Source organism: Megalopta genalis, chromosome 4 (assembly GCF_051020955.1).
Source record: "Megalopta genalis isolate 19385.01 chromosome 4, iyMegGena1_principal, whole genome shotgun sequence".
Classification (NCBI taxonomy): Eukaryota; Metazoa; Arthropoda; class Insecta; order Hymenoptera; family Halictidae; genus Megalopta; species Megalopta genalis.
Window position 1 is genome coordinate 23,544,221 of NC_135016.1, and position 22,351 is coordinate 23,566,571.

A 22,351-nucleotide genomic window follows, 5' to 3' on the forward strand; every position below is an offset into this window, starting at 1 on the left:
TAAAAACTTTACAAATTCCAAATAAATTCGGTCTTCTTACTTTCGTGAAGCAGTACATGCCAGTTAGTATTAGGGTTTTGCACTTCGGTTTGCAATTTTCATCACGAACGCGTACAATCCCGCTATGAAAAAGGTTCCTGTTGCTATCGATACGCGAGACACGCGCGCGCAATGCGCATATTCAGAGTTCGCATTTTACGAGAGGCGTCTTTTTCTTCAACAGCTCGGAGCGTTTAAACGAGAAACCTTTGAGATCGATCGTTCGGAAGAAGTCGGTTGTGAAACGGATTACGGGCGAAGACTGCCGTATACCCGTCCGCTTCAATAAAAATTTAATCCGCAGGACGGAAGCGCACGACATAATAATTACGTTAGGATGCAGTAATTGACTTAATACACGGAACACTGTACGAACGCCTCCACGTGTTATCATGCACCGTGATCCGTGCACTTGCACTTTACTCGCGTATTCCCTTGCGAAAGTTGCCGTCAACGTCAGATCGCAGATAATCTTCGAGAAATAAAAAAGTGCTTTCCGCGAATCCATGCTTTCTGCGATTCCGCGTAATTCCATGCGCAAGATACTATCGACGATAATATCCCCGACGTTTTCATTCGTTGAATCAGATAACGTTGAAAAATCATGCTGCCCGTAATTTCCGCCCTTCTGGTTACGAAATATCTGCTCGATTAATGCGCGCTACGCGAATTCGTAACAGTTCTGCGAGCGAACGAATGGCGTTCTATGAAGTATCAGCCGATAATAAAGAACATATTGATAATATATTATTTCCAGTATTTTGCCGATAACAAGATGTCCTTAATTGGATCGTTGTTGTGTTTACGATAACGCGAACGAATTCTTACGTTCTTCTTAATGATTCGTTAAAAAAAAGACACGTCATTAACCCTTTGCATTGTCAATCGTGTAAATTATTAAATCTTTCATTTATTAATTCGTATGAAATTCCGTAGCAGTATAACGATTTTTATTTCAATTCAATTGTTGATATATATTGTAATAAAATTATAATAATACAATATAAAATTATAATATATAATTATGATAATACATAAAATATATTATAATAAAAATAGGCGTATATTGGGGTAGAAATATAAAAACAAAGATTCGAAGTGCAAAGGGTTAACAATGTTCACCGTGGCGCATGAAAAAAGAAACGAGGTTTAAACCGCCGAGGAACGAAAGTAAATTAGAAATGCTTGAAAAGAACAGTTACGCGTGTATTTTCATTAATTAATACGATATTTGGTTAGTAGCGCGCGCGGGCATACGAGTCGATTACGAAAGGGAATTAATTACCTCCTGCAAATCGTTGTACGAAAGCTCGAGGAATATCAGTCGCCGAGCCTTCTGCAGCGTGCCGTCCAAGCTGCGAATTTTATTGTGCTGTAGGAACAGAGACTCCAAGCGATGCAGATAGCGAAATTCCGCCGGCAAATGAGTCAGTTTGTTGTCTACCGCATAGAGCATCTTCAAGTTGTGACCGGAGGACGGCAGTTCGCCGTCCAAGGATGTCAGTTCGTTGGCGTTAATTAGAAGCCACTCCAGCTGATTCAAATCTCTGGAACAACAACGCGGGATTAATATGCAACTGTGTCCTAGCCGGCGTCACGTGTTTGCCGGGCGAACGAAATTCGAATCTTGCGAATGAAACCGGACCGGCAATTATCGCGTAAATCGTCGTTTCCGTGGTTTCGACCGTTCGCGGCGTTTATCGATAGACGAAACACGGAACGGCGAATGCGCGCAGGAAAACATAACATTGCTGTTGATTCGATTAACATTGTTATTAACGCTTTAATGGCCGCGCGTCTACGCAGTCGAACGTCGCCAAGGGCCGGCAATATTTTTCAAGAATTAATTAAAAAAGACTTTATGTAAATTCGTGAAATGATTCAACGTGCGCGAAAACAAAACAAAAAGGAAACAACAACAACAATAATAAAAACACATTTGATACAAGAAAATTAATGTTTCTCCTCTGTGCGATAATTATTACAAGCATCAATTATTACTCGCAAACACATGTTGTGCGACCGGCCAATAAAGTGTTAATTGTAGCAGCGAGAAATTCATTGTCTTCTTAACAAGACGACAACATTGTTTGCTTCCCGGTTTCTCGCGTGCACGCATTGTGTTTGATTGAAAGCACAGCGAAACGGTTAATATTTGTGCCAAAGCGATAAAAAAGCGAGAAACGGAAAATAAATGATAATAACTAGACTGTGAATCTTCTTTCGAAACAAAAATTGCTCGCATCGATCGCAAGGATACAGGAACCAAACAGAAAACCGTTCGACGGTTTTGTCAAGCCTGAAACAAAATGTATCGACGTTCGTGAAGTCTCTCGATCCGTTGTTCGAAATTACGCGCGCCCGTTGTTGTCACAAACGTGTAAAACTCGCGAACTCTCGCGACAAGAATTGATTTCTCATTTACGAGACGATCTCGCGCGGCGTAAACATTTTCCTTCGAACGATTCGAACGTAAATCAACTTTCCAGCGGCGAACACGTGACCCGAAGATCGTTTAATTGTTCTCTATCCTCCGGATATAATCTGCGCGCGCGTTCGCTCGATCGTTCGGTCATCCGAAGAACGATCCAGCTGGTTGCATCAACGCTGAATAGAGCCAATTAAATAAGAGGCACCGGCAGAACGGTAAACAGGATGTCCGATCCGTTCTGGACGGTTCGCGAGCCGACGAAAATTTTCAGTAGCCAAGAAACTGACGTACCGCAAGGTCCGATTCAAGCTCTGCAAGTGGTTACGGCCGACGTGTAGGTGTTTCACCAATGGCGGCAGCGATCCCGGCACCATTTCCGAAATCGCGTTCCCGGCCATCGAGAGGTGCTGCAGCGTCGGATTGTACTGAAAATCGGACAGACAAATGATGCATTTCCCCGAATGTTTTTGAGACAAGCGTCTCGCGAACTTTCTAGTTTCCTAGAAATTCGATAACTTCGAGATACAGTAAATTCTACCTAATTGGCGATTACAGTAAGTTCTCCCTAATTGACGCTCAGTTTGGGAACGAAAATGGAGAATTTGGGAAGAGAAGGCACGATTATTATATTATATTATATATTATATATATATATATATATATATATATATATATATAATAATCGTATTATATTATTATATTATATTATATATTATATATATAATAACCGTATTATATTATTATGTTATATTATATATTATATATATAATAACCGTATTATATTATTATATTATATTATATATTATATATATAATAACTGTATTATATTATATTATATTATATTATATATTATATATATAATAATCGTATTATATTATTATATTATATTATATAACCTTGCATTTCGTTTTTATAATTGTTGACAATCGGCAACTATAAAAACGAGCCGCAAAGCGTAAAATAATCGTATCTTTTCTTCCGAAATTGTCCATTCTTGCGTACAATCTGAGCGTCAGTTAGGGAGACATTACTGTAGTTTGGAAACAAAAATGGACATTTCGAGAAGTATTATTTGATTATTAAAATAATTATTTATTATTAATATATTTTCGGATTATTCGAGCCTCGCATCTCGTTTTTATAGTTGTTGACAATCGGTAACTATAAAAACGAGCCGCAAGGTTCTCGAATAATCATATCTCCTCTTCCCAAATTGTCCATTTTTTTGTGTACAAAGTAAGGGACAATTCGAGAGAATTTGATCGCACTCGATGCGTTTTGTTTTGGAGTTGTACCAGCACTTTTCATTATAGTCTTTAAGAAGCGATTAGGCCGAAGAAGGAGATTCATTTTTACCGATCGTCGACAACTATAAAAACGAGCCCCAAGGCTCGAATAATTGTCCATTTTTGTGTACAATCTGAGCACCAATTAAAGAGAATTTACTTCCAAAAGCATCGTATGCAACAATCGCGTTCGCATTGAAAACAGTTTTCGCGCATTTAGCCGATACGTTTTCCGATGCATTTCATGGAAATATGGGAAGAACAGATGTTAAATCGTTTCCTGCGGATTCCTGATTACAATCTGAAGTGAGCATGCACAAGTTGCAATTGTCTACGCGAATAGAAAATCCGTGAAATTCGGTAAAACTCTTCGTACTGTACAGACTTTTGTTTTCAATGTTCTCACGAGCAACGAACGCATAAACGTTCGCGCTATAATTATCCGCGTGCTGTCTCATTCCGTTAATTTCGATTCCTCTGACGTCTTGTATATGTTCTACATTGTTAATGAAGGAGAACTAGTTTCACGCGATCTGTTATTTCCGTTACAGTCCCCGCACTTAACTTGTATAGTCGTGGTAAAAATACTTGCTCGATGAACATGAAAAGTTCTCGTTCCGTTTCGTAAATCTTTTACCACGCAGACTTTTCGACGTACCGGCGAGCAACGAACGCCTAAACGATCGTCGCACTATAATATCAGTGCCGTCTCGTTCCGTTCGCATCGATTCCTCCGACGTTATTTTTATGTTTCACATCGCAGATGAACGAAAATTTCGCGATCCGTTATCTCCGTTATAATTACCGTTTTTCGACTTGCAAAGTCGTGTTTAAAAATACCTGCTCGCGTTAACCCATTTGCATCATATGGAAATATGAAAAAAATGCCCATGTCATCGAAACATTTTTATTTTATATTTAGGTGTAAAATTGTATAAAAGTAAACAAAAAATCATTTTTCAGCATTATTTGTTAGAAACTTTGTTCGGTGTGGTAATATTTGAAACGTGGATGCATATAGGCACTTCGCAATCACTATCACTATCATCGCTATCGGATCTTATTTCTCTAATTCGTCTTCTTTTTAGCGGCATAATTTGTTCTGCACTACAATCAGAAAAACTGCTTTCAGATTCCAGAATTCCATCCATTTTTACTCTAAGGTTACGAATAAGTTTAGCGACTAACAAATTTCAGTATGCGCACAGCACCGGCGATAGCGATCGCAGAGATAACAAAGAGAAGCAAAATAACAAATCATCGTTGCATCCAAGCGGTGTAACAGTTATCGGTATCGGTGCTTGTCTCTGTGATCTTATACTGTCAGGTAGTGTATTATTTTATTAACTAAATATCTGGATTCGATACCGAACGCAGCCGCGTATATATACGCTCCGATGACAGTGACCAGGAAAATTGAGCGTATATATACGCTTATGACGCAAATGGGTTAAAAAGGAACGCGAAAGAGCTCGTCGTTCCGTTCGTCCGTTCGAGCGACCAAACGCTTCGAACAAAATTCTATCCGAGCCGTAATCTCGTGTTCCTGGTTGTACACACGAAAATTCGTCGTTTTATTATTGAGAACGTGACCGATAAACCGTAATCTGCCGGCCGTGTAACATGTGCACGGATACGTAGTTTTAAAAGCGGCGAAACGGTTCGGGCGGAATGATATTTCGAATTTATTTCGACGGCGGTACGCGAAGATCGTATTTAGCAACGTCGGCAGCCGGCGATTAATACCGAGGCCGCGCAACATTTAAACGAGGATCGTGGCGGCACGTCGGCCGAGTGTGAATATTGAGGCAGCATTGTTACGCAGCACGAGTCTGCTGCAAGTGCATGGAAGGAGATTCGAGCCACGATCGGACCCGAAGGCGTCTAGTCGCGCAGAAATCGATCGAATCAACGGCGCTCCTCTCCGGAGCTGTTTACTCCTCGCCTGTTGAGCAGCCTTCTTATTTTTTTTTTTCGCCGCGATAAATCGCGATACATCATTCTTACATCATAGTTATCCGTTCGTTTCTTTCTCTCTCTCTCTCTCGCCGCGCGTAAATGCACGAAGATGCACACAATCCGTTGGAAAACACGTCGGCTCCGACCGATTGCGCGAAGCAACTTTCAAAATACGTTTTATCGGCCGTGCAACGTTGCTCCGAAATCTGTTCGGCCGCGATCGCGTTTCGTCTTTTCGGAGAATTTTCGCTGGGATTGCCGCGGTCGAGCCGTCGCAGCTGCGAACTGTCTTGTCGCAGAAACATCTTCCTGCGTTTCCATCGGTTCTTTATTTATTCTTCTGTTGTTGTTGTTGTTGTTGTTTTGTTGTTGCAGCGAAAACGCGCGATAAACAACACGAGGCAGGCGTGAATAAAAAATCTCGTAAGTAGCACGTATCGTCTGGAGAACGATTGGCGGATTATTCTCTGCACGTGGCCGGTCACGTGCGGCAGAAGCGCCAGGGGAACCCCACCAGGCTGGCTAGTTTGCTGTCTTCCTCTCCTCGAGATGAATTGTTCGTTCGTATGCACGTACACCACCGGCTACAAATACACGTATTGACTACAATGTCACGCGCAACGTTGCGGATCGTGCCCGGCGGAAAATATCACGCGTTCGTTTACTAATACCTTTTTTTTTTCTCTCGCCGATTCGACGAGCGTTCGACGACGATCGTGTCAATCGTGTAAATTGTTCGCGGACGGCGAGAACGGACTCGTTCGTCCGTCGGAGGAACTATAGTTGGGCATTATACAGTAATATGAATACTTTCTTTAATTGACGCTCGGATCGTCGACAGAAATGGACAATTTTGGAAGAGGAGATACGATTGTTCGAGACTTGCGCTTCATTTTTATAGTCACGTATTGTCAATAACTATAAAAACGAGCCGCAAGGCTCTTCCCAAATTGCCCATTTTTCTGCACAAACTGAGCCTCAGTTAGGGAGACATTACTGTATTTCGAAGCGACGAGACTTCCATAAAAAGTGATATTTTAAATGATACTTTTCGTCAGTTACAGCGTCGAATGTGCGTTGGACAGAGAATAGATCGATGGATTCACGGCAGATCGGATATCATAGACTGTCATTATTGTATTTCGAAGCGACGAGTCGCCCATAAAAAATGATATTTTTAATGATATTTTTTGTTAGTTACAGCGTCGAATGTTCGTTGGAAAGAGAATAGATCGATGGATTCACAGCAGATCGGATATCATAGACTGTGTCTCTTATACGACGCATCGTATATCAAACAATTGTTCAGGATAATATATATTTTTTCGAATAAATAATTATCTAAGATAATTGTACGAACGAATTCCTTTTAGACGAATATTTTATTCGAATAATTCGTCGTTGTTCGTCACAAATTATTCTATCCATTTATTCGAGTAACTCGAAAAATTCTTTAATTGGAATAGTTCGAAAGAGTAACACGAAAGAAATGAATCGATGAAGTATGAAAAAACAATCACTTTATATTCTATCATTTTTATTCAAATTCTTATTCGAATAAAATTTCATTCGGATTTTGTATCCGTATAAATATGTATTCGATAGCGTCGATTAAGATCTTGTTCGAATAAATTTGTATCTAGATACATTTTTATTCCATCGTCGAATAAAATTTTATTCGAATGAAATTTTTATCTAGATCGATTTTCATTCAATTATCGACTAAACTATTCGAATAAATTTTTACCTAGATAATTTTGTGTTCCATCGTCGACTAAAATATCGTTCGAATAAATTTGTATCCAGATCAATTTTTATTCCATCGTCGAATAAAATTGTATTCGTTGGTTCGCGTCTTGTATCCGTCGTCCCGATAAAATTTTATTTAACTTTGCTACATAGTGTACAGATTATCCAGTATAATACAGATTGTTTCCTCTCTGTAATCGTGTCTCGTTTCTGCAAGCTGTTCTAGATTAGTGCCTCGAAACTCGTTTACGCGTAGCGGATCATTGCCGAAGACGTAAACGCAACGAGCGGAAAGACAATATGTATATTCCAGAAGTCAGTTGAAACGAGATTAGATTCGACCAGTTCGATAAGTGCACAGTGCATCCTACTTTAAAACGGGCGAGTGGTAATACGGTCAGGAAAGGTTACATCAACGTTCGTAATTGATAGTCATTAATAGCCAGTCTGTATTCTTCCTGTTCATAAGGTGCTCCACATCGATGTTATTAACCGTTGCCGGTTAATCTTATTGCCCTTTTTATTGCATTATTTTCTCCGTTGTAGCTCATAGCGTTTTAGATCGTTGAGCGCGATCTTCGTTTTACAGTTAATTGAACACTGTTCAGAGACGATTTTCTGTTTCGTACGAACGTGTACCTCGTGCCAAAATAATATTCAGCAATTACGCCTGAAAAAGCTTCCAAGCCTTTCCTAAACTTTTGGAAAACGTTTTATGGAGGATACCATGATACGGTAAATTCTCCCGAACTTTTCTTCAGCTTGTACACAAAAATGGACGATTTGTGAACAGGAGATACGCGGCTCGTTTTTATAATTGCCGATTAATCTAACAATTATAAAAACGAGGTGCAAGACTCGAATACAGTAATTTCTCTCTAATTCGCACTCAGATTGCGCACAAAAATGGAGAATTTGGGAAGAGGAGATACGATCGTTCGAGCCTCGCGGCTCGTTTTTATAGTTGCCGATTAATCCAACAATTATAAAAACGAGGTGCAAGACTCGAATACAGTAATTTCTCTCTAATTCGCACTCAGATTGCGCACAAAAATGGAGAATTTGGGAAGAGGAGATACGATCGTTCGAGCCTCGCGGCTCGTTTTTATAGTTGCCGATTAATCCAACAATTATAAAAACGAGGTGCAAGCCTCGAATACAGTCATTTCTCCCTAATTCGCGCTCGGATCGCGAACAAAAATGGTCAATTTTGGAAGAGGAGATACGATTATTCGAGCCTCGCGGCTCGTTTTTACAGTTGCCGATTGTCAACAACTATAAAAACAATACGCGAGGCTATTCTATTAGCGAAATTGTCCATTTTTGTGCGCAATCTAAGCGCTAATTAGAGAGAAATTACTGTAATCGTAGCATCTCCTCTTCGCAAATTGTCCATTTTTGTTTGCAAGCTGAAGAAAAGTCAGGGAGAATTTACTGTACACACACGAAGAATAATCGGTAAAAATGTCTTCAAAATGATGAGGAAAACACGTACCTTGAAGTCATCCGAGTCTATGCGATTTATCCGATTTCTGCTGAGATCTAGGGTCCTCAGTAACGCGAGATGCGACAGAATGTGCCTCGGTATTGATGGCACCTCGTTATCTGCGAGACTGAGGTATTGCGTTCTTCCTAGACCCGCGAAAACGTCACCGTCCACGAACCTAAAACACCAAAAGCTCCTTTTTAATGTTCGTCGATCGATGCGGGGTTTCATCGCTTGCGATATTATATATATTATATATCTCGCGTTTGCTCGGTTTACACGGTTCCTTCGAAACCGATTAACCCTTTGCACTCGAAGCCATTTTAACTGTGAACCTAAAATAATTCTTCTGACTTACAGTATTTCCATTTTATACGACAAAGTGCATTTGATTCGTGCAACAGTTGTAATTTTTATATATATAATTATTATTAATTATTATTATAATTATTATTATAATTATTATAATTATTATTATAATTATTATAATTATTATAATTATTATTATAATTATTATAATTATTATAATTATTATATATATTAATATATATATAATTTTTAATAATATTTAAAATCTAAACTTCGATAATATAAAAATGATAAACAAATGATATATGAAGAAATAATATAAAATGATAACATAAAAACGTGATACAACAATTTTACCTCGGAGTCACCACTCGAGTGCAAAGGGTTAATTATTTAAGCGCTTAACAGGTTGCCCGTTACCCGGGCAACGTGTACTTACATACGTTAAAAATTGATCTGTTAAGCGGCTGTAACTATTCGTACGTTTATTTACATATTTCAGTAATTGTAAGCGATTTCGCGAAGGATAATAAAACCTATATAAAAGAAAAGAAAATTACTTCGTCCGTCCCAACTTAATTACATCTATCTTCGTTTCAAATCCGAGACAATAATTTTCTGCGCTTCGGAACAAGTCCGGAGAAAAGCGGTTGAATTCGCTTGTAATAAATATCGCGTGGCAAATTATTTGACTTTAAGTTAATAGAACGTGCAAGAACGACTCGTCTCGTAATATTTAACGCTGGATTTACGGAACCCGTCAAAATGGCGGGTCGCTAAATTTTTAATTTACGACTATTCGTATCGTGAAGATACATTCACGAGGTATTTGTTCAATTTATACGTTACTTACGGCAAATGTTACGATACAAGACTTGTTAAAAATCAGAACAAATGTGTCTTATACGTTACTTTTACAAACTAACATGAAACAGCTGTTTTTTTGGACTCCGTGACTCTAGCGTTAATCTCGTCGCTTTCTCCAAAACAAACCTCGGGTTTATCCGTTCGGTTCAGGCGTTATCGTCTGCTCGCCCTTGGAAATGCAATTGTCACGAGCGACAGCGATCTTCGGGACAGCGATCTCGCAAGATAGTTCCCGAAAATGGGCGGTCCGAATTGTCTCGCTGTCGAGAAAATTTCGAATGGAATCCACCGATAGCGACGCTATCTCCGGCCGCGAGCAATCGCGCGACGAGCAACATATGACCGTTGTAAACACATGGCCAGCGAGCGATACGCAATCAATTCCTAATAATCAGCGGAGAAACGGAATTATCGCTCGTTGTCCTAGTCATGCATCGGAGATGAAAACACGGGCTCCTATCTGATAACTAGGAACGAAAAGGATTGAACCGGAAACAAATTTGCTCGAACAAATTTGCTTTCGTCGAAAGAGGAACAGCTTCTCGTTAAAGAAGAAGTTCGAATCGGAGAACCCTAATCTGGATCAGCAAAAATATTTATTTGCGTAAATTTCCTAATTTTCCCTAGTAATTTTCCTAATTTTCCTTAGTAATTTTCCTTCAGCTTGTGAACAAAAATAGACAATTCGGGACGAGGAGATACGATTATTCGCGCCTCGCGCCTCGTTTTTATAATTATTGACAGTTGGCAACTATAAAAATGAGCCGCGAGTATGATTAACCTCCAGCTGGTGGCGTACGTCGATTTGACGTTTCGTCACTCTGCAAAACAAGCTGTAAAAAATTTGGCCACCGCTAGAAGGTTAACACAGCCATAAATCAAGATGACGTGTCTATTGAAAAAATGAGAAAAAAGTTCTCCGCGAAGGACTAAACGTCTATGAAAATTCTGACGATGTTGTTTTGTCGCGCATCGATGACACCGCCATTGGACGAGAGAGTGTTTAATCGCTAAAAAATTATACTCCCGGGAAAAAAAACACGAGAAAAATGATTTTATCGATCAAATTTGTTTGTATTTAAAGAGCTGTCGAATGCGTAACTGTTGCACGGGTCGCAATATTCAATTTCATATGCATAAAATGCACTAGGTCGTATAAAACGGAAAAACCGTGGGTCGGAAGAGCTATTTTAAATTTTGCGTTAATTCGGTTTCGAGTGCAAAGGGTTAGAAGACGACGAGCTTATTCATCGGAGGGCACCTCGTTTGACTTCGTTGGAGAAAGAAATCGCGAATACAAATACGCGAGCGATTGCAAGAAGACGTTATACAACCGTCGCTCTCCGAATGTATCAGTCCCATCGCCTTCGCAAAAAAGAAGAACGCTGCGACAGGTAGAACGCTGCGTAGATAACAGAGAAGTCAACAAAAAGATCGTAAATGACCGATATCCTTTGCCGCTCGTGAAAGATCAATTAGATGCGCAGAGAGGTGACGAGAATGTGCGACGAATATTTGAGTTCGCAACGCACGAAAGAATTGACGGATATTTTACCGTTTGTATAATTTTTTACACTTCCTTAAAAATTTTTCTATTGCTCGGATCGACGAGAGAAAATAAAAAGCTCTCGTCTTTTCAACTTTTTTTGTCCGAACCCATAAGATCGCGATAAGTTACGTACACGAGTACCGAAAATTTCATCGAAATCGGACGACCCTGATGCGATCTGTAAACAATTAATCCTTTGCACTCGATGCCAAATTAACGCAAAATTTAAAATAGTTTTTTTCACCCACGGCATTCCAATTTTTCATAACGTAGTTCATTTTATACACATGAAATTGAGTATCGTGATTCATGCAACAGTCACGCTTTTAACAATTCTTCAAATATAAACAAATTTGGTTAATAAAATTATTTTGTAACGCGACACAACAATTTTTAATGGCGCCTTGGAGTCGCCATTCGAGTGCAAAGGATTAAAGATCGCAAAGATCGCAGTTCTGTCCTAATTTTTGACACTTAAAAGCTTTTCTTTTTCGTTAACCGATTTCGATGCAATTCTCAGCATGCATGTAACTTACCGGGATCTGCAACACATATTTTTGAAATAACCTCAGGTAAAAAAAATGTTAAAAAATGAGAGTTTTCTATTTTCTTTCGTCATTCTAAGCAGCAGCAAAATTTAGAAAAAGCGTTCTAGCTATTACAGATCGGTAAATTGGTCGCTCTGTCGTCTAAACAAAATTCGAGTCGTTTAATTCGGTTCTAAAATAGTTGCATTCCGTTTCGAAAGGATATGAATTCATATAAATTAACTTTCATTCGATTATTAATCAATATATTTCCGTTGCCGATTCTATCGCAACCCGAAACGGTTATTTTCGAAAGCTGCACGATCTACGGTTTGCAATCACAAGTTATTAGGTGAATGCAGGGGAGAGGAGGACGCGGATGAAAATGCAGTCACAGTATCCGTAGCCCTGAGAGCAGATGCTACGACAGGATGGCCGAGCGTGGTGACAGCATCTGAGGACAGATGCTAGAGCTGAATGGCCGAGTGTGGTAGCATAGGACGTAGAAGAGAGTGAGACAAAGAGAGACAGAGAAAGAGAGAGAGAGAGAGGGAGAATAAATCATGATTTTGTTACCGAGCGTTCCGAAGGCGGCGCACGTTTTTAATTGCGAAAGTTGACGATGCTATCAGCCGTTGGTCGGGAGCCGAGTCGCGTCGTCCTATCTGTCGCGTTTTGTCGCGTTCCTCAAATTATTTAACATATCTGGATTACGTAATTAGTTTTCTGTTTATATATTGTTAATTCGCGCGAAATATATTCCTGTTGAATCCCGATCCGGCGCCGCCGACGAAACAATGGAACGTACAAACCGCGGCTGGCCACGGTCATTATCGTTCGATTATTCACATAATGTTGGCTCACAGCATTTCGTTATTTAATTATTCCGAAACGATAAGCGCGCAGGGCCCGCCCGATAACTCGGTTGGAAGAGGTCAGTCGCGATTAAGATTTCATTCTCGCGCTCCTCTCCTCTCTTTTTCTGCCTTTCGTGTGAAGACGCATTCCCGATCGTCGTCCGCGCTCCCTCAAGGACTTTCGTTTTCTCTCATCAGCTGCGAGGTACGCGGCCTATCAAGATAATCAAGGAAGACCAGTATTCGTCCTTTGTGCCGTCCCCACGGCGGAACAGCGATCGTTTTATCTAGAAACGGGGGAGGGGAAATTCGAGGCTTCTGCGCAACGATCGCATCTCCGATCGTTCGAACGGACGTCGACGATCGACGTTGCATCGTTCCCGACGCGTTCGAGCTATTTTTCTTCTTTTTAACGAAACCTACGGTTCGCGCCTACGGTTCGTTCTCTTCGACTCGCGATTTCGTAGAAGGAAGCTTCCTCGACGCGGCAGCCTTTCGCAACTGAAAAATTCCTCGGCCTGTTATCCGCCTATTATTCAACGCGTTATCTATCGTCCACGGCGAAAGAAAGGACGCGCGAACAAAATGAACGACACCGAGAAACGCGAATGCAGCGACTGCTTCGCGAAGCGTAATCGCGAATCGCGTTCCGCGCGCGATCGAAAATTCTCGCGATTTCCCCGAGCTCGCGAAACCCGACGCGCGCGCGCGCGCGCGAACACGCGAAAACGGTTTCTTCCGGCAGCCGACGGATCGCGCCGGCTCGCGAAATAATTATACTAATCGGAGCCCGGCTCGCCGTTATACAGAACCATCTTCTCGCCCGATGCTCGCGACATCAGACGATGACCTTTCGCGAAGATATTGTCGCCCGGTATCGATGCACAATGCGGCGCGTTTAAGCGCGTGCTCGCGCGCCGTGGTTCGCGTCGGGAGGCATTTTCTCGAATGTACACCTGCTCTATAACGGCCCCACCGGGACGCACGCTTATCTTATTCGTTTTCGTTACCGTCACGGTCTCTCGTTGTTCTCATTCTCTTACGGCCGCGCTCTCGGTGTTTCTAAGTGATTAAAGAATTTCATGGTCAGACGCGCGGGACGCGTGACCAACATCGTAATTCGAGCAGCGACACTTACTTTAGAAAAATACTCCTGCATCGGTGATCCAGATTAGAGTTCGGCTCGTTTCCTGCAACTCGAGCATCGGATCATCGAATAAGCGAGTTCGCTATCGACAAGGAAACTTCGACGATTTGGTGGCTTTTTCGGGATTCTGTCGGAAGCCTCGACCATTCCCTCGGGACGGAAAGCTTGTTAAACCGTATATTTTCACTTAAAGTGATTTAATAAAGTGACCACGTCGAAAAACGCTTGCAAACGCTCGTGAACGCTTTTAAACGCTTGTGAACGCTTGTGAATGCTTATACAAACTTTCAAACGCTTGTAAACGCTTGCAAACGCTCGTAAAAGCTTGTAAGCGCTTGTAAACGCTTGTAAAAACTTGCAAACGCTTACGAAAAAGCTTGCGAAAGCTTGTAAACGTTTGTAAACGCTTGCAAACGCTTGTGAAAGCTTGCGAATGCTTGTAAACGCTTATAAAAACTTGCAAACGCTTGCGAAAAAGCTTGTAAACGTTTCTAAACGCTTGCAAACGCTTTTAAACATTTATGAAAACTTGAAAACGCTTGTAAGAGCTTGTAAACCCTTGCAAACGCTTGCAAACGCCAGTTAAAACTTGCAAACGCTTGTAAACGCTTGTAAAAACTTGCAAACGCTTGTAGACGCTTGTAAAAACTTACAAACGGTTGTAAAAAAGCTTGTAAAAGCTTGTAAACATTTCTAAACGTTTGTAAACGCTTATAAACGCTTTTAAACGCTTGCAAAAGCTTGTAGACGCTTGCAAACACTTCTAAACGCTTGCGCGTTGAACTCGAACTGCGGCAACCCTGTTATATCTACCGCAGCATTCAAAGTTCAGGATGTCCCAAAATTAGAGACACAGGGACATTCCTGAGGTGATTTGAAGTAACTTTCTCCTGAGCGAAAATGCAATCCGCGGCTTCGTTTACGCGAGTTATTAACGAAAAACACTGACCAATGAGAGCCGAGCTCGGCTGGCGCGAGGCGGCCGAGCCAATGAACGTCAATGGTATCCGTTCGCTCGTTGGCTCGGCCGCATTGCGCCAGTCCAGCTCGTCTCTCATTGGCTCCCGTTTTTCTTCAATAACTCGTAAACGAAGCCGCGGATTGCAATTTCGCTAAGCAAAATGTTGCTTCGAACGACTTTCGAAAACCCCACATTTCCCGAATAATAAGCGGAAAAATGGAAAGCGTCGACGTTGAGAGGGTACCGAAAGATAGTAAAATCCAGATTGCGTTTGATCGCGGCTCGGCACCGGTTGCAACGGTTTCGACCGTTCTCTACAGCGTCCACGGAGTCGGGTTTCCGTACGAGCGAAGATAATCCAGCGCGAGAAACAGAAACGAGCGCGACGATCGACGGACGATCGGGTGGTGTCGATCGAGGGATTGTTCACGTGGCAGGGAGTGCCTCCACCGTGCAGATAAGCTGTAAAACGAAAATGTGGAGCGTCGGGCATCCCGACGCTCGTAGAAACGCGATACGTGTTTCGTCGGTTCGAATGGTGCGCGCGCGTGCTTCGGAGCCCGAGCGCGGCTGATATCACTTATCCGCGGGCCGCTATCGGCCGGCGCACGATTTTCTTCATCGCGCGAAGAATTTCCTCGGCCCTGGTTCTCTTCCACGAAATGATCGAGGAAGATTCCTTGAAGCCGCGAGGTCGATCGCGAAGCGAAAGTAATGTATTCGTTCTCGCCGCGCGCATCGACCGGCCGCTTTGTCTCCTCCGGAGCCGAGCGGAGCCGAGCCGGGACTCGCTCGAGATGCGATACACCTTCTTTTTTCTGCTCGATCGAAAGGAAAAAACGTTTCCGCGCGCGCGCGATCGCCGCCGCCGCCACCACCGCCGCGAAGTGTCGGCGAGAGGGGAAACGAAAAAAATCGAGCGGACCCGCGCGCGGCACGTTCGCGCGACCTTTTCAATTGCCGGTCGTGTACAGGACAGAAGAGGGGAAACATAATGAAAAAAGAAAGAAAGGCAAAAAAGAGAAAAAGAACAAAAAGGTTGTGCACCGTGCACGGTGGCTCGGACGCGGCGCGTTTAACAAACACACAAAAAGAACGAGTGATACACGGTCGTCGCAACAACAAGCACGGCCAGATATACCGTTTCATCGCGAGAAAACAGAAACTAATCGGAACGGTCCCCGGTGCTGAAAACCCGGGGGCGAGTGCGCGCGCGATCCGTGTCCAATAGTGAAGTTCTGTGAACCAGATCGTTCGTTCGTTCGTTCGTTCGTTCGTTCGTCGCTGATCGAAGTGTATTTTGGTTGTTCGAATCGTTGGACGGAAGAATTCGTAGAGAAAAGGTTGAAAGTTTATTTAGACTCGAGCCCCGAAGTGACCGCGGTTCGAACTGGTTCTCCATTTTGAAACGGTACGACGGACCGGGAACGCTGTTTACTCGGACTCGGGGAAACTCGTCGAACGAACACGTATTTTTACGACAATTAATAAAAGACTCTTTGTGCACAGCGGCCGGGTTTTAAACCGACGCTCCTTTATGCGAGGACACCGTATCGACTGCTTCGCGAAATCGACGACTTCGTTGCGATATCGTTGTACCGTCGTTCGCGCGAAATCAAAATTTTCCGCATCGATTGCTAGAAACGCGAATCGAGGGGACCGATAATTCGAGTGGGTCGGATATAATATATCGAGCAGCCTCGAACTCCTTTTACGCTAGATTTACGGGACCCGTCAAAATGGCGGGTCGCTAATTTTTTAGTTTACGATTGTTTGTATCGTGAAGATACATTTTCGAGTTATTTATTCAATTTGTATGTTACTCACGGCAAATGGTACGTTATAACACTTGTTCAAAATCAGAATAAATGGCTTATTGTTATTTTTATAAATTAATATAAAATCAGAATAAATGTCTCATTGTTACTTTTATAAACTGATACAAAACAGCTGTTTTTTGTGCTTCGTATCCGATTATTCATATCGTAAAGATACATTTACGAGTTATTTATTCAATTTGTATGTTACTCACGGCAAATGGTACGTTATAACACTTGTTCAAAATCAGAATAAATGGCTTATTGTTATTTTTATAAATTAATATAAAATCAGAATAAATGTCTCATTGTTACTTTTATAAACTGATATAAAACAGCTGTTTTTTGTGCTTCGTATCCGATTATTCATATCGTAAAGATACATTTACGAGTTATTTATTCAATTTGTATGTTACTCACGGCAAATGGTACGTTATAGCACTTGTTCAAAATCAGAATAAATGGCTTATTGTTATTTTTATAAATTAATATAAAATCAGAATAAATGTCTCATTGTTACTTTTATAAACTGATATAAAACAGCTGTTTTTTGTGCTTCGTATCCGATTATTCATATCGTAAAGATACATTTACGAGTTATTTATTCAATTTGTATGTTACTCACGGCAAATGGTACGTTATAGCACTTGTTCAAAATCAGAATAAATGGCTTATTGTTATTTTTATAAATTAATATAAAATCAGAATAAATGTCTCATTGTTACTTTTATAAACTGATATAAAACAGCTGTTTTTTGTGCTTCGTATCCGATTATTCATATCGTAAAGATACATTTACGAGTTATTTATTCAATTTGTATGTTACTCACGGCAAATGGTACGTTATAACACTTGTTCAAAATCAGAATAAATGGCTTATTGTTATTTTTATAAATTAATATAAAATCAGAATAAATGTCTCATTGTTACTTTTATAAACTGATACAAAACAGCTGTTTTTTGTGCTTCGTATCCGATTATTCATATCGTAAAGATACATTTACGAGTTATTTATTCAATTTGTATGTTACTCACGGCAAATGGTACGTTATAACACTTGTTCAAAATCAGAATAAATGGCTTATTGTTATTTTTATAAATTAATATAAAATCAGAATAAATGTCTCATTGTTACTTTTATAAACTGATACAAAACAGCTGTTTTTTGTGCTTCGTATCCGATTATTCATATCGTAAAGATACATTTACGAGTTATTTATTCAATTTGTATGTTACTCACGGCAAATGGTACGTTATAACACTTGTTCAAAATCAGAATAAATGGCTTATTGTTATTTTTATAAATTAATATAAAATCAGAATAAATGTCTCATTGTTACTTTTATAAACTGATACAAAACAGCTGTTTTTTGTGCTTCGTATCCGATTATTCATATCGTAAAGATACATTTACGAGTTATTTATTCAATTTGTATGTTACTCACGGCAAATGGTACGTTATAACACTTGTTCAAAATCAGAATAAATGGCTTATTGTTATTTTTATAAATTAATATAAAATCAGAATAAATGTCTCATTGTTACTTTTATAAACTGATATAAAACAGCTGTTTTTTGTGCTTCGTATCCGATTATTCATATCGTAAAGCTACATTTACGAGTTATTTATTCAATGTATATGTTACTCACGACAAATATTACAATATAACATTTGTTCAAAATCAGAATAAACGTCTCATTGTTACTTTTATATTAATTTATAAAATTTTTTGTGCTCTGTCCTAAATATTCCAGTTTTGATCAGAAACGCGTGAAAAATCACCGCCTAATTATGACATTACGTTCGACGACCGCGCGAACGTCGTCCGTACGTTACGAAACAGGAGAGACAGGCGCGAACGTTGTTTTTCGCAGCAAGATAATATTCCATTTCCGAGTATTCGCGTACTCGCGCGAACCCTCGATACGGAACGTCTATTGCTCGCGTCGATTATTGAAACAAAATCATGCCTCCATTTCGAGCCCTGACCATTGACACAGCGGTGACGCGCGTTATTCTTTACGAAGATAATCGGAGCTGTCCAGATAAAATTTGTCGAATAATAGATGCGACGGAACGTCAACCTTTCACCTAACGCCGGTCGAACGGGACACGAGAGAGGCTACATAATTTATTATTCGACATCGGGAATTATCTTCTAGGCGAAATCCTGTTCGAAGATAACGAAAGTTAATCGTTCCGACGATAGCGGAGCTACGCCGAGCTGTTTGTACAGGCATCCGTGCGGTCATTAGAACCACGAACGCTGCACGAGATAAACACTTTCGGAGCAACGAAACGAACAACGAGGGACTTTCCACTTGGACGAAAAAGCACGCGAAAGCTGCCGGCGATTCCGTCGAATCGAACACCGTCGTTCGCGACGCTTCGTCGCCGAACGACTCAATACGCGCGTTTGCTATCTCCTCGACATGTTCCAGAGAATATTGCCCGTTTCTAATCTCGCTGTCACGCGTTCATTCTTACTATTTTAATTCATCAAACGGCCAGGATCGCCAGCGCGATTGATAACGGACGGCTGTGCGAGTCAACGTGAAACGCATTTCCCTTTGTGCGCTCGCAGCCTCGACGATACTCGCGCGCTCGAACTCCGGCCGCAAAAAATCTGTCAACCGTAATTTCCACGCGACGGATAGTTCCAGTATCATACGAAAGCAGTGCCGTCACGGTTAACCCTCGGCGTATCGAGACGAAGCGATCGTCGGTTATCGAATCTACGCGAAGAAAAACAGCAACGCCGCGCAGCTGTCTTTTCCTCGTAGCGTCTAGGATAAACAACACACTGTGGACTCGATAAATTCCGCGTAAAAATTGGTCAGGTCGAGCGCGATAAACGCGTCGGTGTTCGCGGTGAAAGTTTACAAATTGCTCCATTCGTTTCGCGCAAAGATCCGTGCCACGGCGATAAACGTTTCAGACGGCTTCTGCTGAAACCGAAACGAAACTCTACTCTTCCAATTCGCCGACACTTTTTGCCGCTAATCGCGCTAAAGAGGTGCGTTTTCGGGTTAAATTGCGAGCAGCGAGAACGTTCCGATCGCAGAAAGAGAAATCCTAGAGCCGAGGGGTTAACGCGCCGGATCCACCGAGGCGGTCGAAATCACCGGTCTCTCGCGCGTTTTCTCTCAAAGTAGCCGAAATTCTAAACTTTCCAAACTTCTTTCGCAGGCTGGATTCGTTCGCGAGAATCGCCCTGAAATAAATACGATCTCTTCGCGGTTGTCGTAAGCAGCGCGGATTGGTCGGTTTCGGGACTCGTTAGATTTCCCGTGTAAGATAGACGAACCCGAACCGGCTTGGCGCGACGCGGATCCACTCACCCCAGATGATCGTGGTTCAGCTCGAGCTTGGTGATGGACATCCTGAGCTCCTTGAAGTCGTGCCGTGATATGTCCCGCAGGTTCGAGTGCGACACCCTCAGCGTGATCTGTTGCTCCGCGGTGAATTTGCCCCTGAGCGCCCCGGCGAGTTGCTCGAACGAGTCCATGCGCTCGCACATCACCTCGATCCGTTCCCCGTGGCCGTGGTGGCCGGCATTGTTCGCGGTATTGACAGCGGCCGCGGCGGCCGCCGCCGGGTTGACAGCGGGGCTGGAGAACCCCTCCTGTCGGCAGGTGCACGGGCTTATCTCGCGGCGGACGGCGCAGTGGAGGCTCGTGCTGGCCGCCAGCCCTAGAAGCGTGTAAAACAGCCCGGACATGGTCTCGTTTCTAGGAGCGTGAAGACTGAACCGCGACGATCAACATCCAAACCGGCAGTAGAAAGGTCCGCGCTGGTCAACTGGCCTGATCTCGGTGCAGGCCGCACGGACCATGCGCACCCCCTGCGATCCCAACCACCTCTTGCTGGTTGCGGTCTCTCTCGATCACTAACACTTTGCCGCCGGTGCCCTTAGCTACCGGTCCGTTGACCGTGTGGGTCCGCGCCGTGCGGTCGAACAGCCGTCGCGCGTGTTCTGCGACCCTCCTCCGTGTGTCTTCTACCCCCGCGTCTTCGGGACGCACCAGCGGTCGACGTTGCCGAAAGGAAAGAGGTCCGCGATCCCCTCGATCCGACCCGATTCTCGCTGTCGCCCGGTGTCGACGACAGGGTCGACGCGGTCCTTCCGTCGGCGAGAAGCGAAGGGACGACGATGGTGGATAAAGGTGCCGCGCGTAACGCTTCGGTCGACGGAGGGTTGGAAACTCCGATCTCGGACGGTACGCACTCGAGCCACTCCGTTCACCGTCACTAACTAACTCTAGACTGACACTGGTCGGACACGGCTGACAGCTACGTATTATCTACACTGTCGCGATCCACACCCCGAACGGGGCATATATGTGTACATACGTATGCTCACTCGCTGCTGAAACGCGGGTGAAAGCTGGCTGCTGCGCGTCTATCTCCGTGTTTCTATCTCTGTCCCTTTCCCGCTCTCTCGCCTCTCCCTCCCGGTCTCTCTCTATCTCTCTGTTCGTTCGCTGGTTTCTTTTTCTCCCGTTCGTGCCGGACACGAAGGAGGCTTATCGTCGCCAATGGGCCCTCCTCTTGGCGCCACGAACGCGGCAGCGGCATTAAACCGCGGCGCGCCGCGCGAGACTTACTTATAGTCACAACGTCGTGCCGTGGCGCGCGGCGCGGCGCCGCGCCTCCGGAAGGGACTCTCCGGCTCCTCCTCAGGACTCGTACATTATACGCGTAACTGGTGCCTCTCTTCTTTTGCCCGTTCCCTCTCGTTTTCCATCCTACACGGATGCCTCTTTTTATCGGTGATCCGTTTATCTCTCGTTAGACAGCCAGCCGGAAGCTTTGTTGCGGCGAAACCGGCGCGCGGGACCACGGCGCCGCGCCGACGCGCGCCTCGGCGCCCCTCTTGGAAAATCGGCCGCCGCGACGTACCGCCGAAAATGCGAGCCTTTCTTTTATTTCAGCCACTCGGTCGCGCTTTCCGAACGGCCGGGAATCTCGATAACGAGTCGATTAATGAAAATGTAATTTTCATTTCAGATTCGAAGAATCTTCTCGGTTTCGTTCGATATTTTCGATCGTATTATTAATTACCGCGTGGAATTATTAATTACCGCTGAGAGAGACGTATAGAAGATTCGTAAGATCGTTTACGATCGTTAAAAAGTATCTCCGCGGAGATGTACGGCAAAATAAGTTTTAATTAATCGAGACTCTTGTTATCTATATATTTCGTATGGATAATTGCATCGTCGTAGAAAAGGACACGGCAACGTATTACGTAGAAAGCTATTAACCACTTGCCGTGCTTTGACGAGTCCGACTCGCGATGGTAATTTCTAGTAATATATAGTAATTTCTAGTAGCATGGATTATTGTTATTCTGTCCTTTAAAA

General features: G+C 42.7%; 1 protein-coding gene across 1 annotated transcript in view; it reads right to left on the reverse strand.

Moving 5' to 3' along the window:
* The window catches only part of ltl (leucine-rich repeat-containing larval translucida), a 33,016-nt gene extending 10,886 nt beyond the window's left edge, over positions 1 to 22,130 (reverse strand). Inside the window, exons 1-4 of the mRNA XM_033475203.2 lie at positions 20,327 to 22,130; positions 8,960 to 9,128; positions 2,762 to 2,895; positions 1,325 to 1,586 (exon numbers count right to left, since the gene is read on the reverse strand). Of these exons, the coding sequence (XP_033331094.1) occupies positions 1,325 to 1,586; positions 2,762 to 2,895; positions 8,960 to 9,128; positions 20,327 to 20,706 (945 nt within the window). The 5' untranslated portion in view covers positions 20,707 to 22,130. The remainder of the gene's footprint in view (positions 1 to 1,324; positions 1,587 to 2,761; positions 2,896 to 8,959; positions 9,129 to 20,326) is intronic.
* Positions 22,131 to 22,351: the final 221 nt, after the last annotated feature.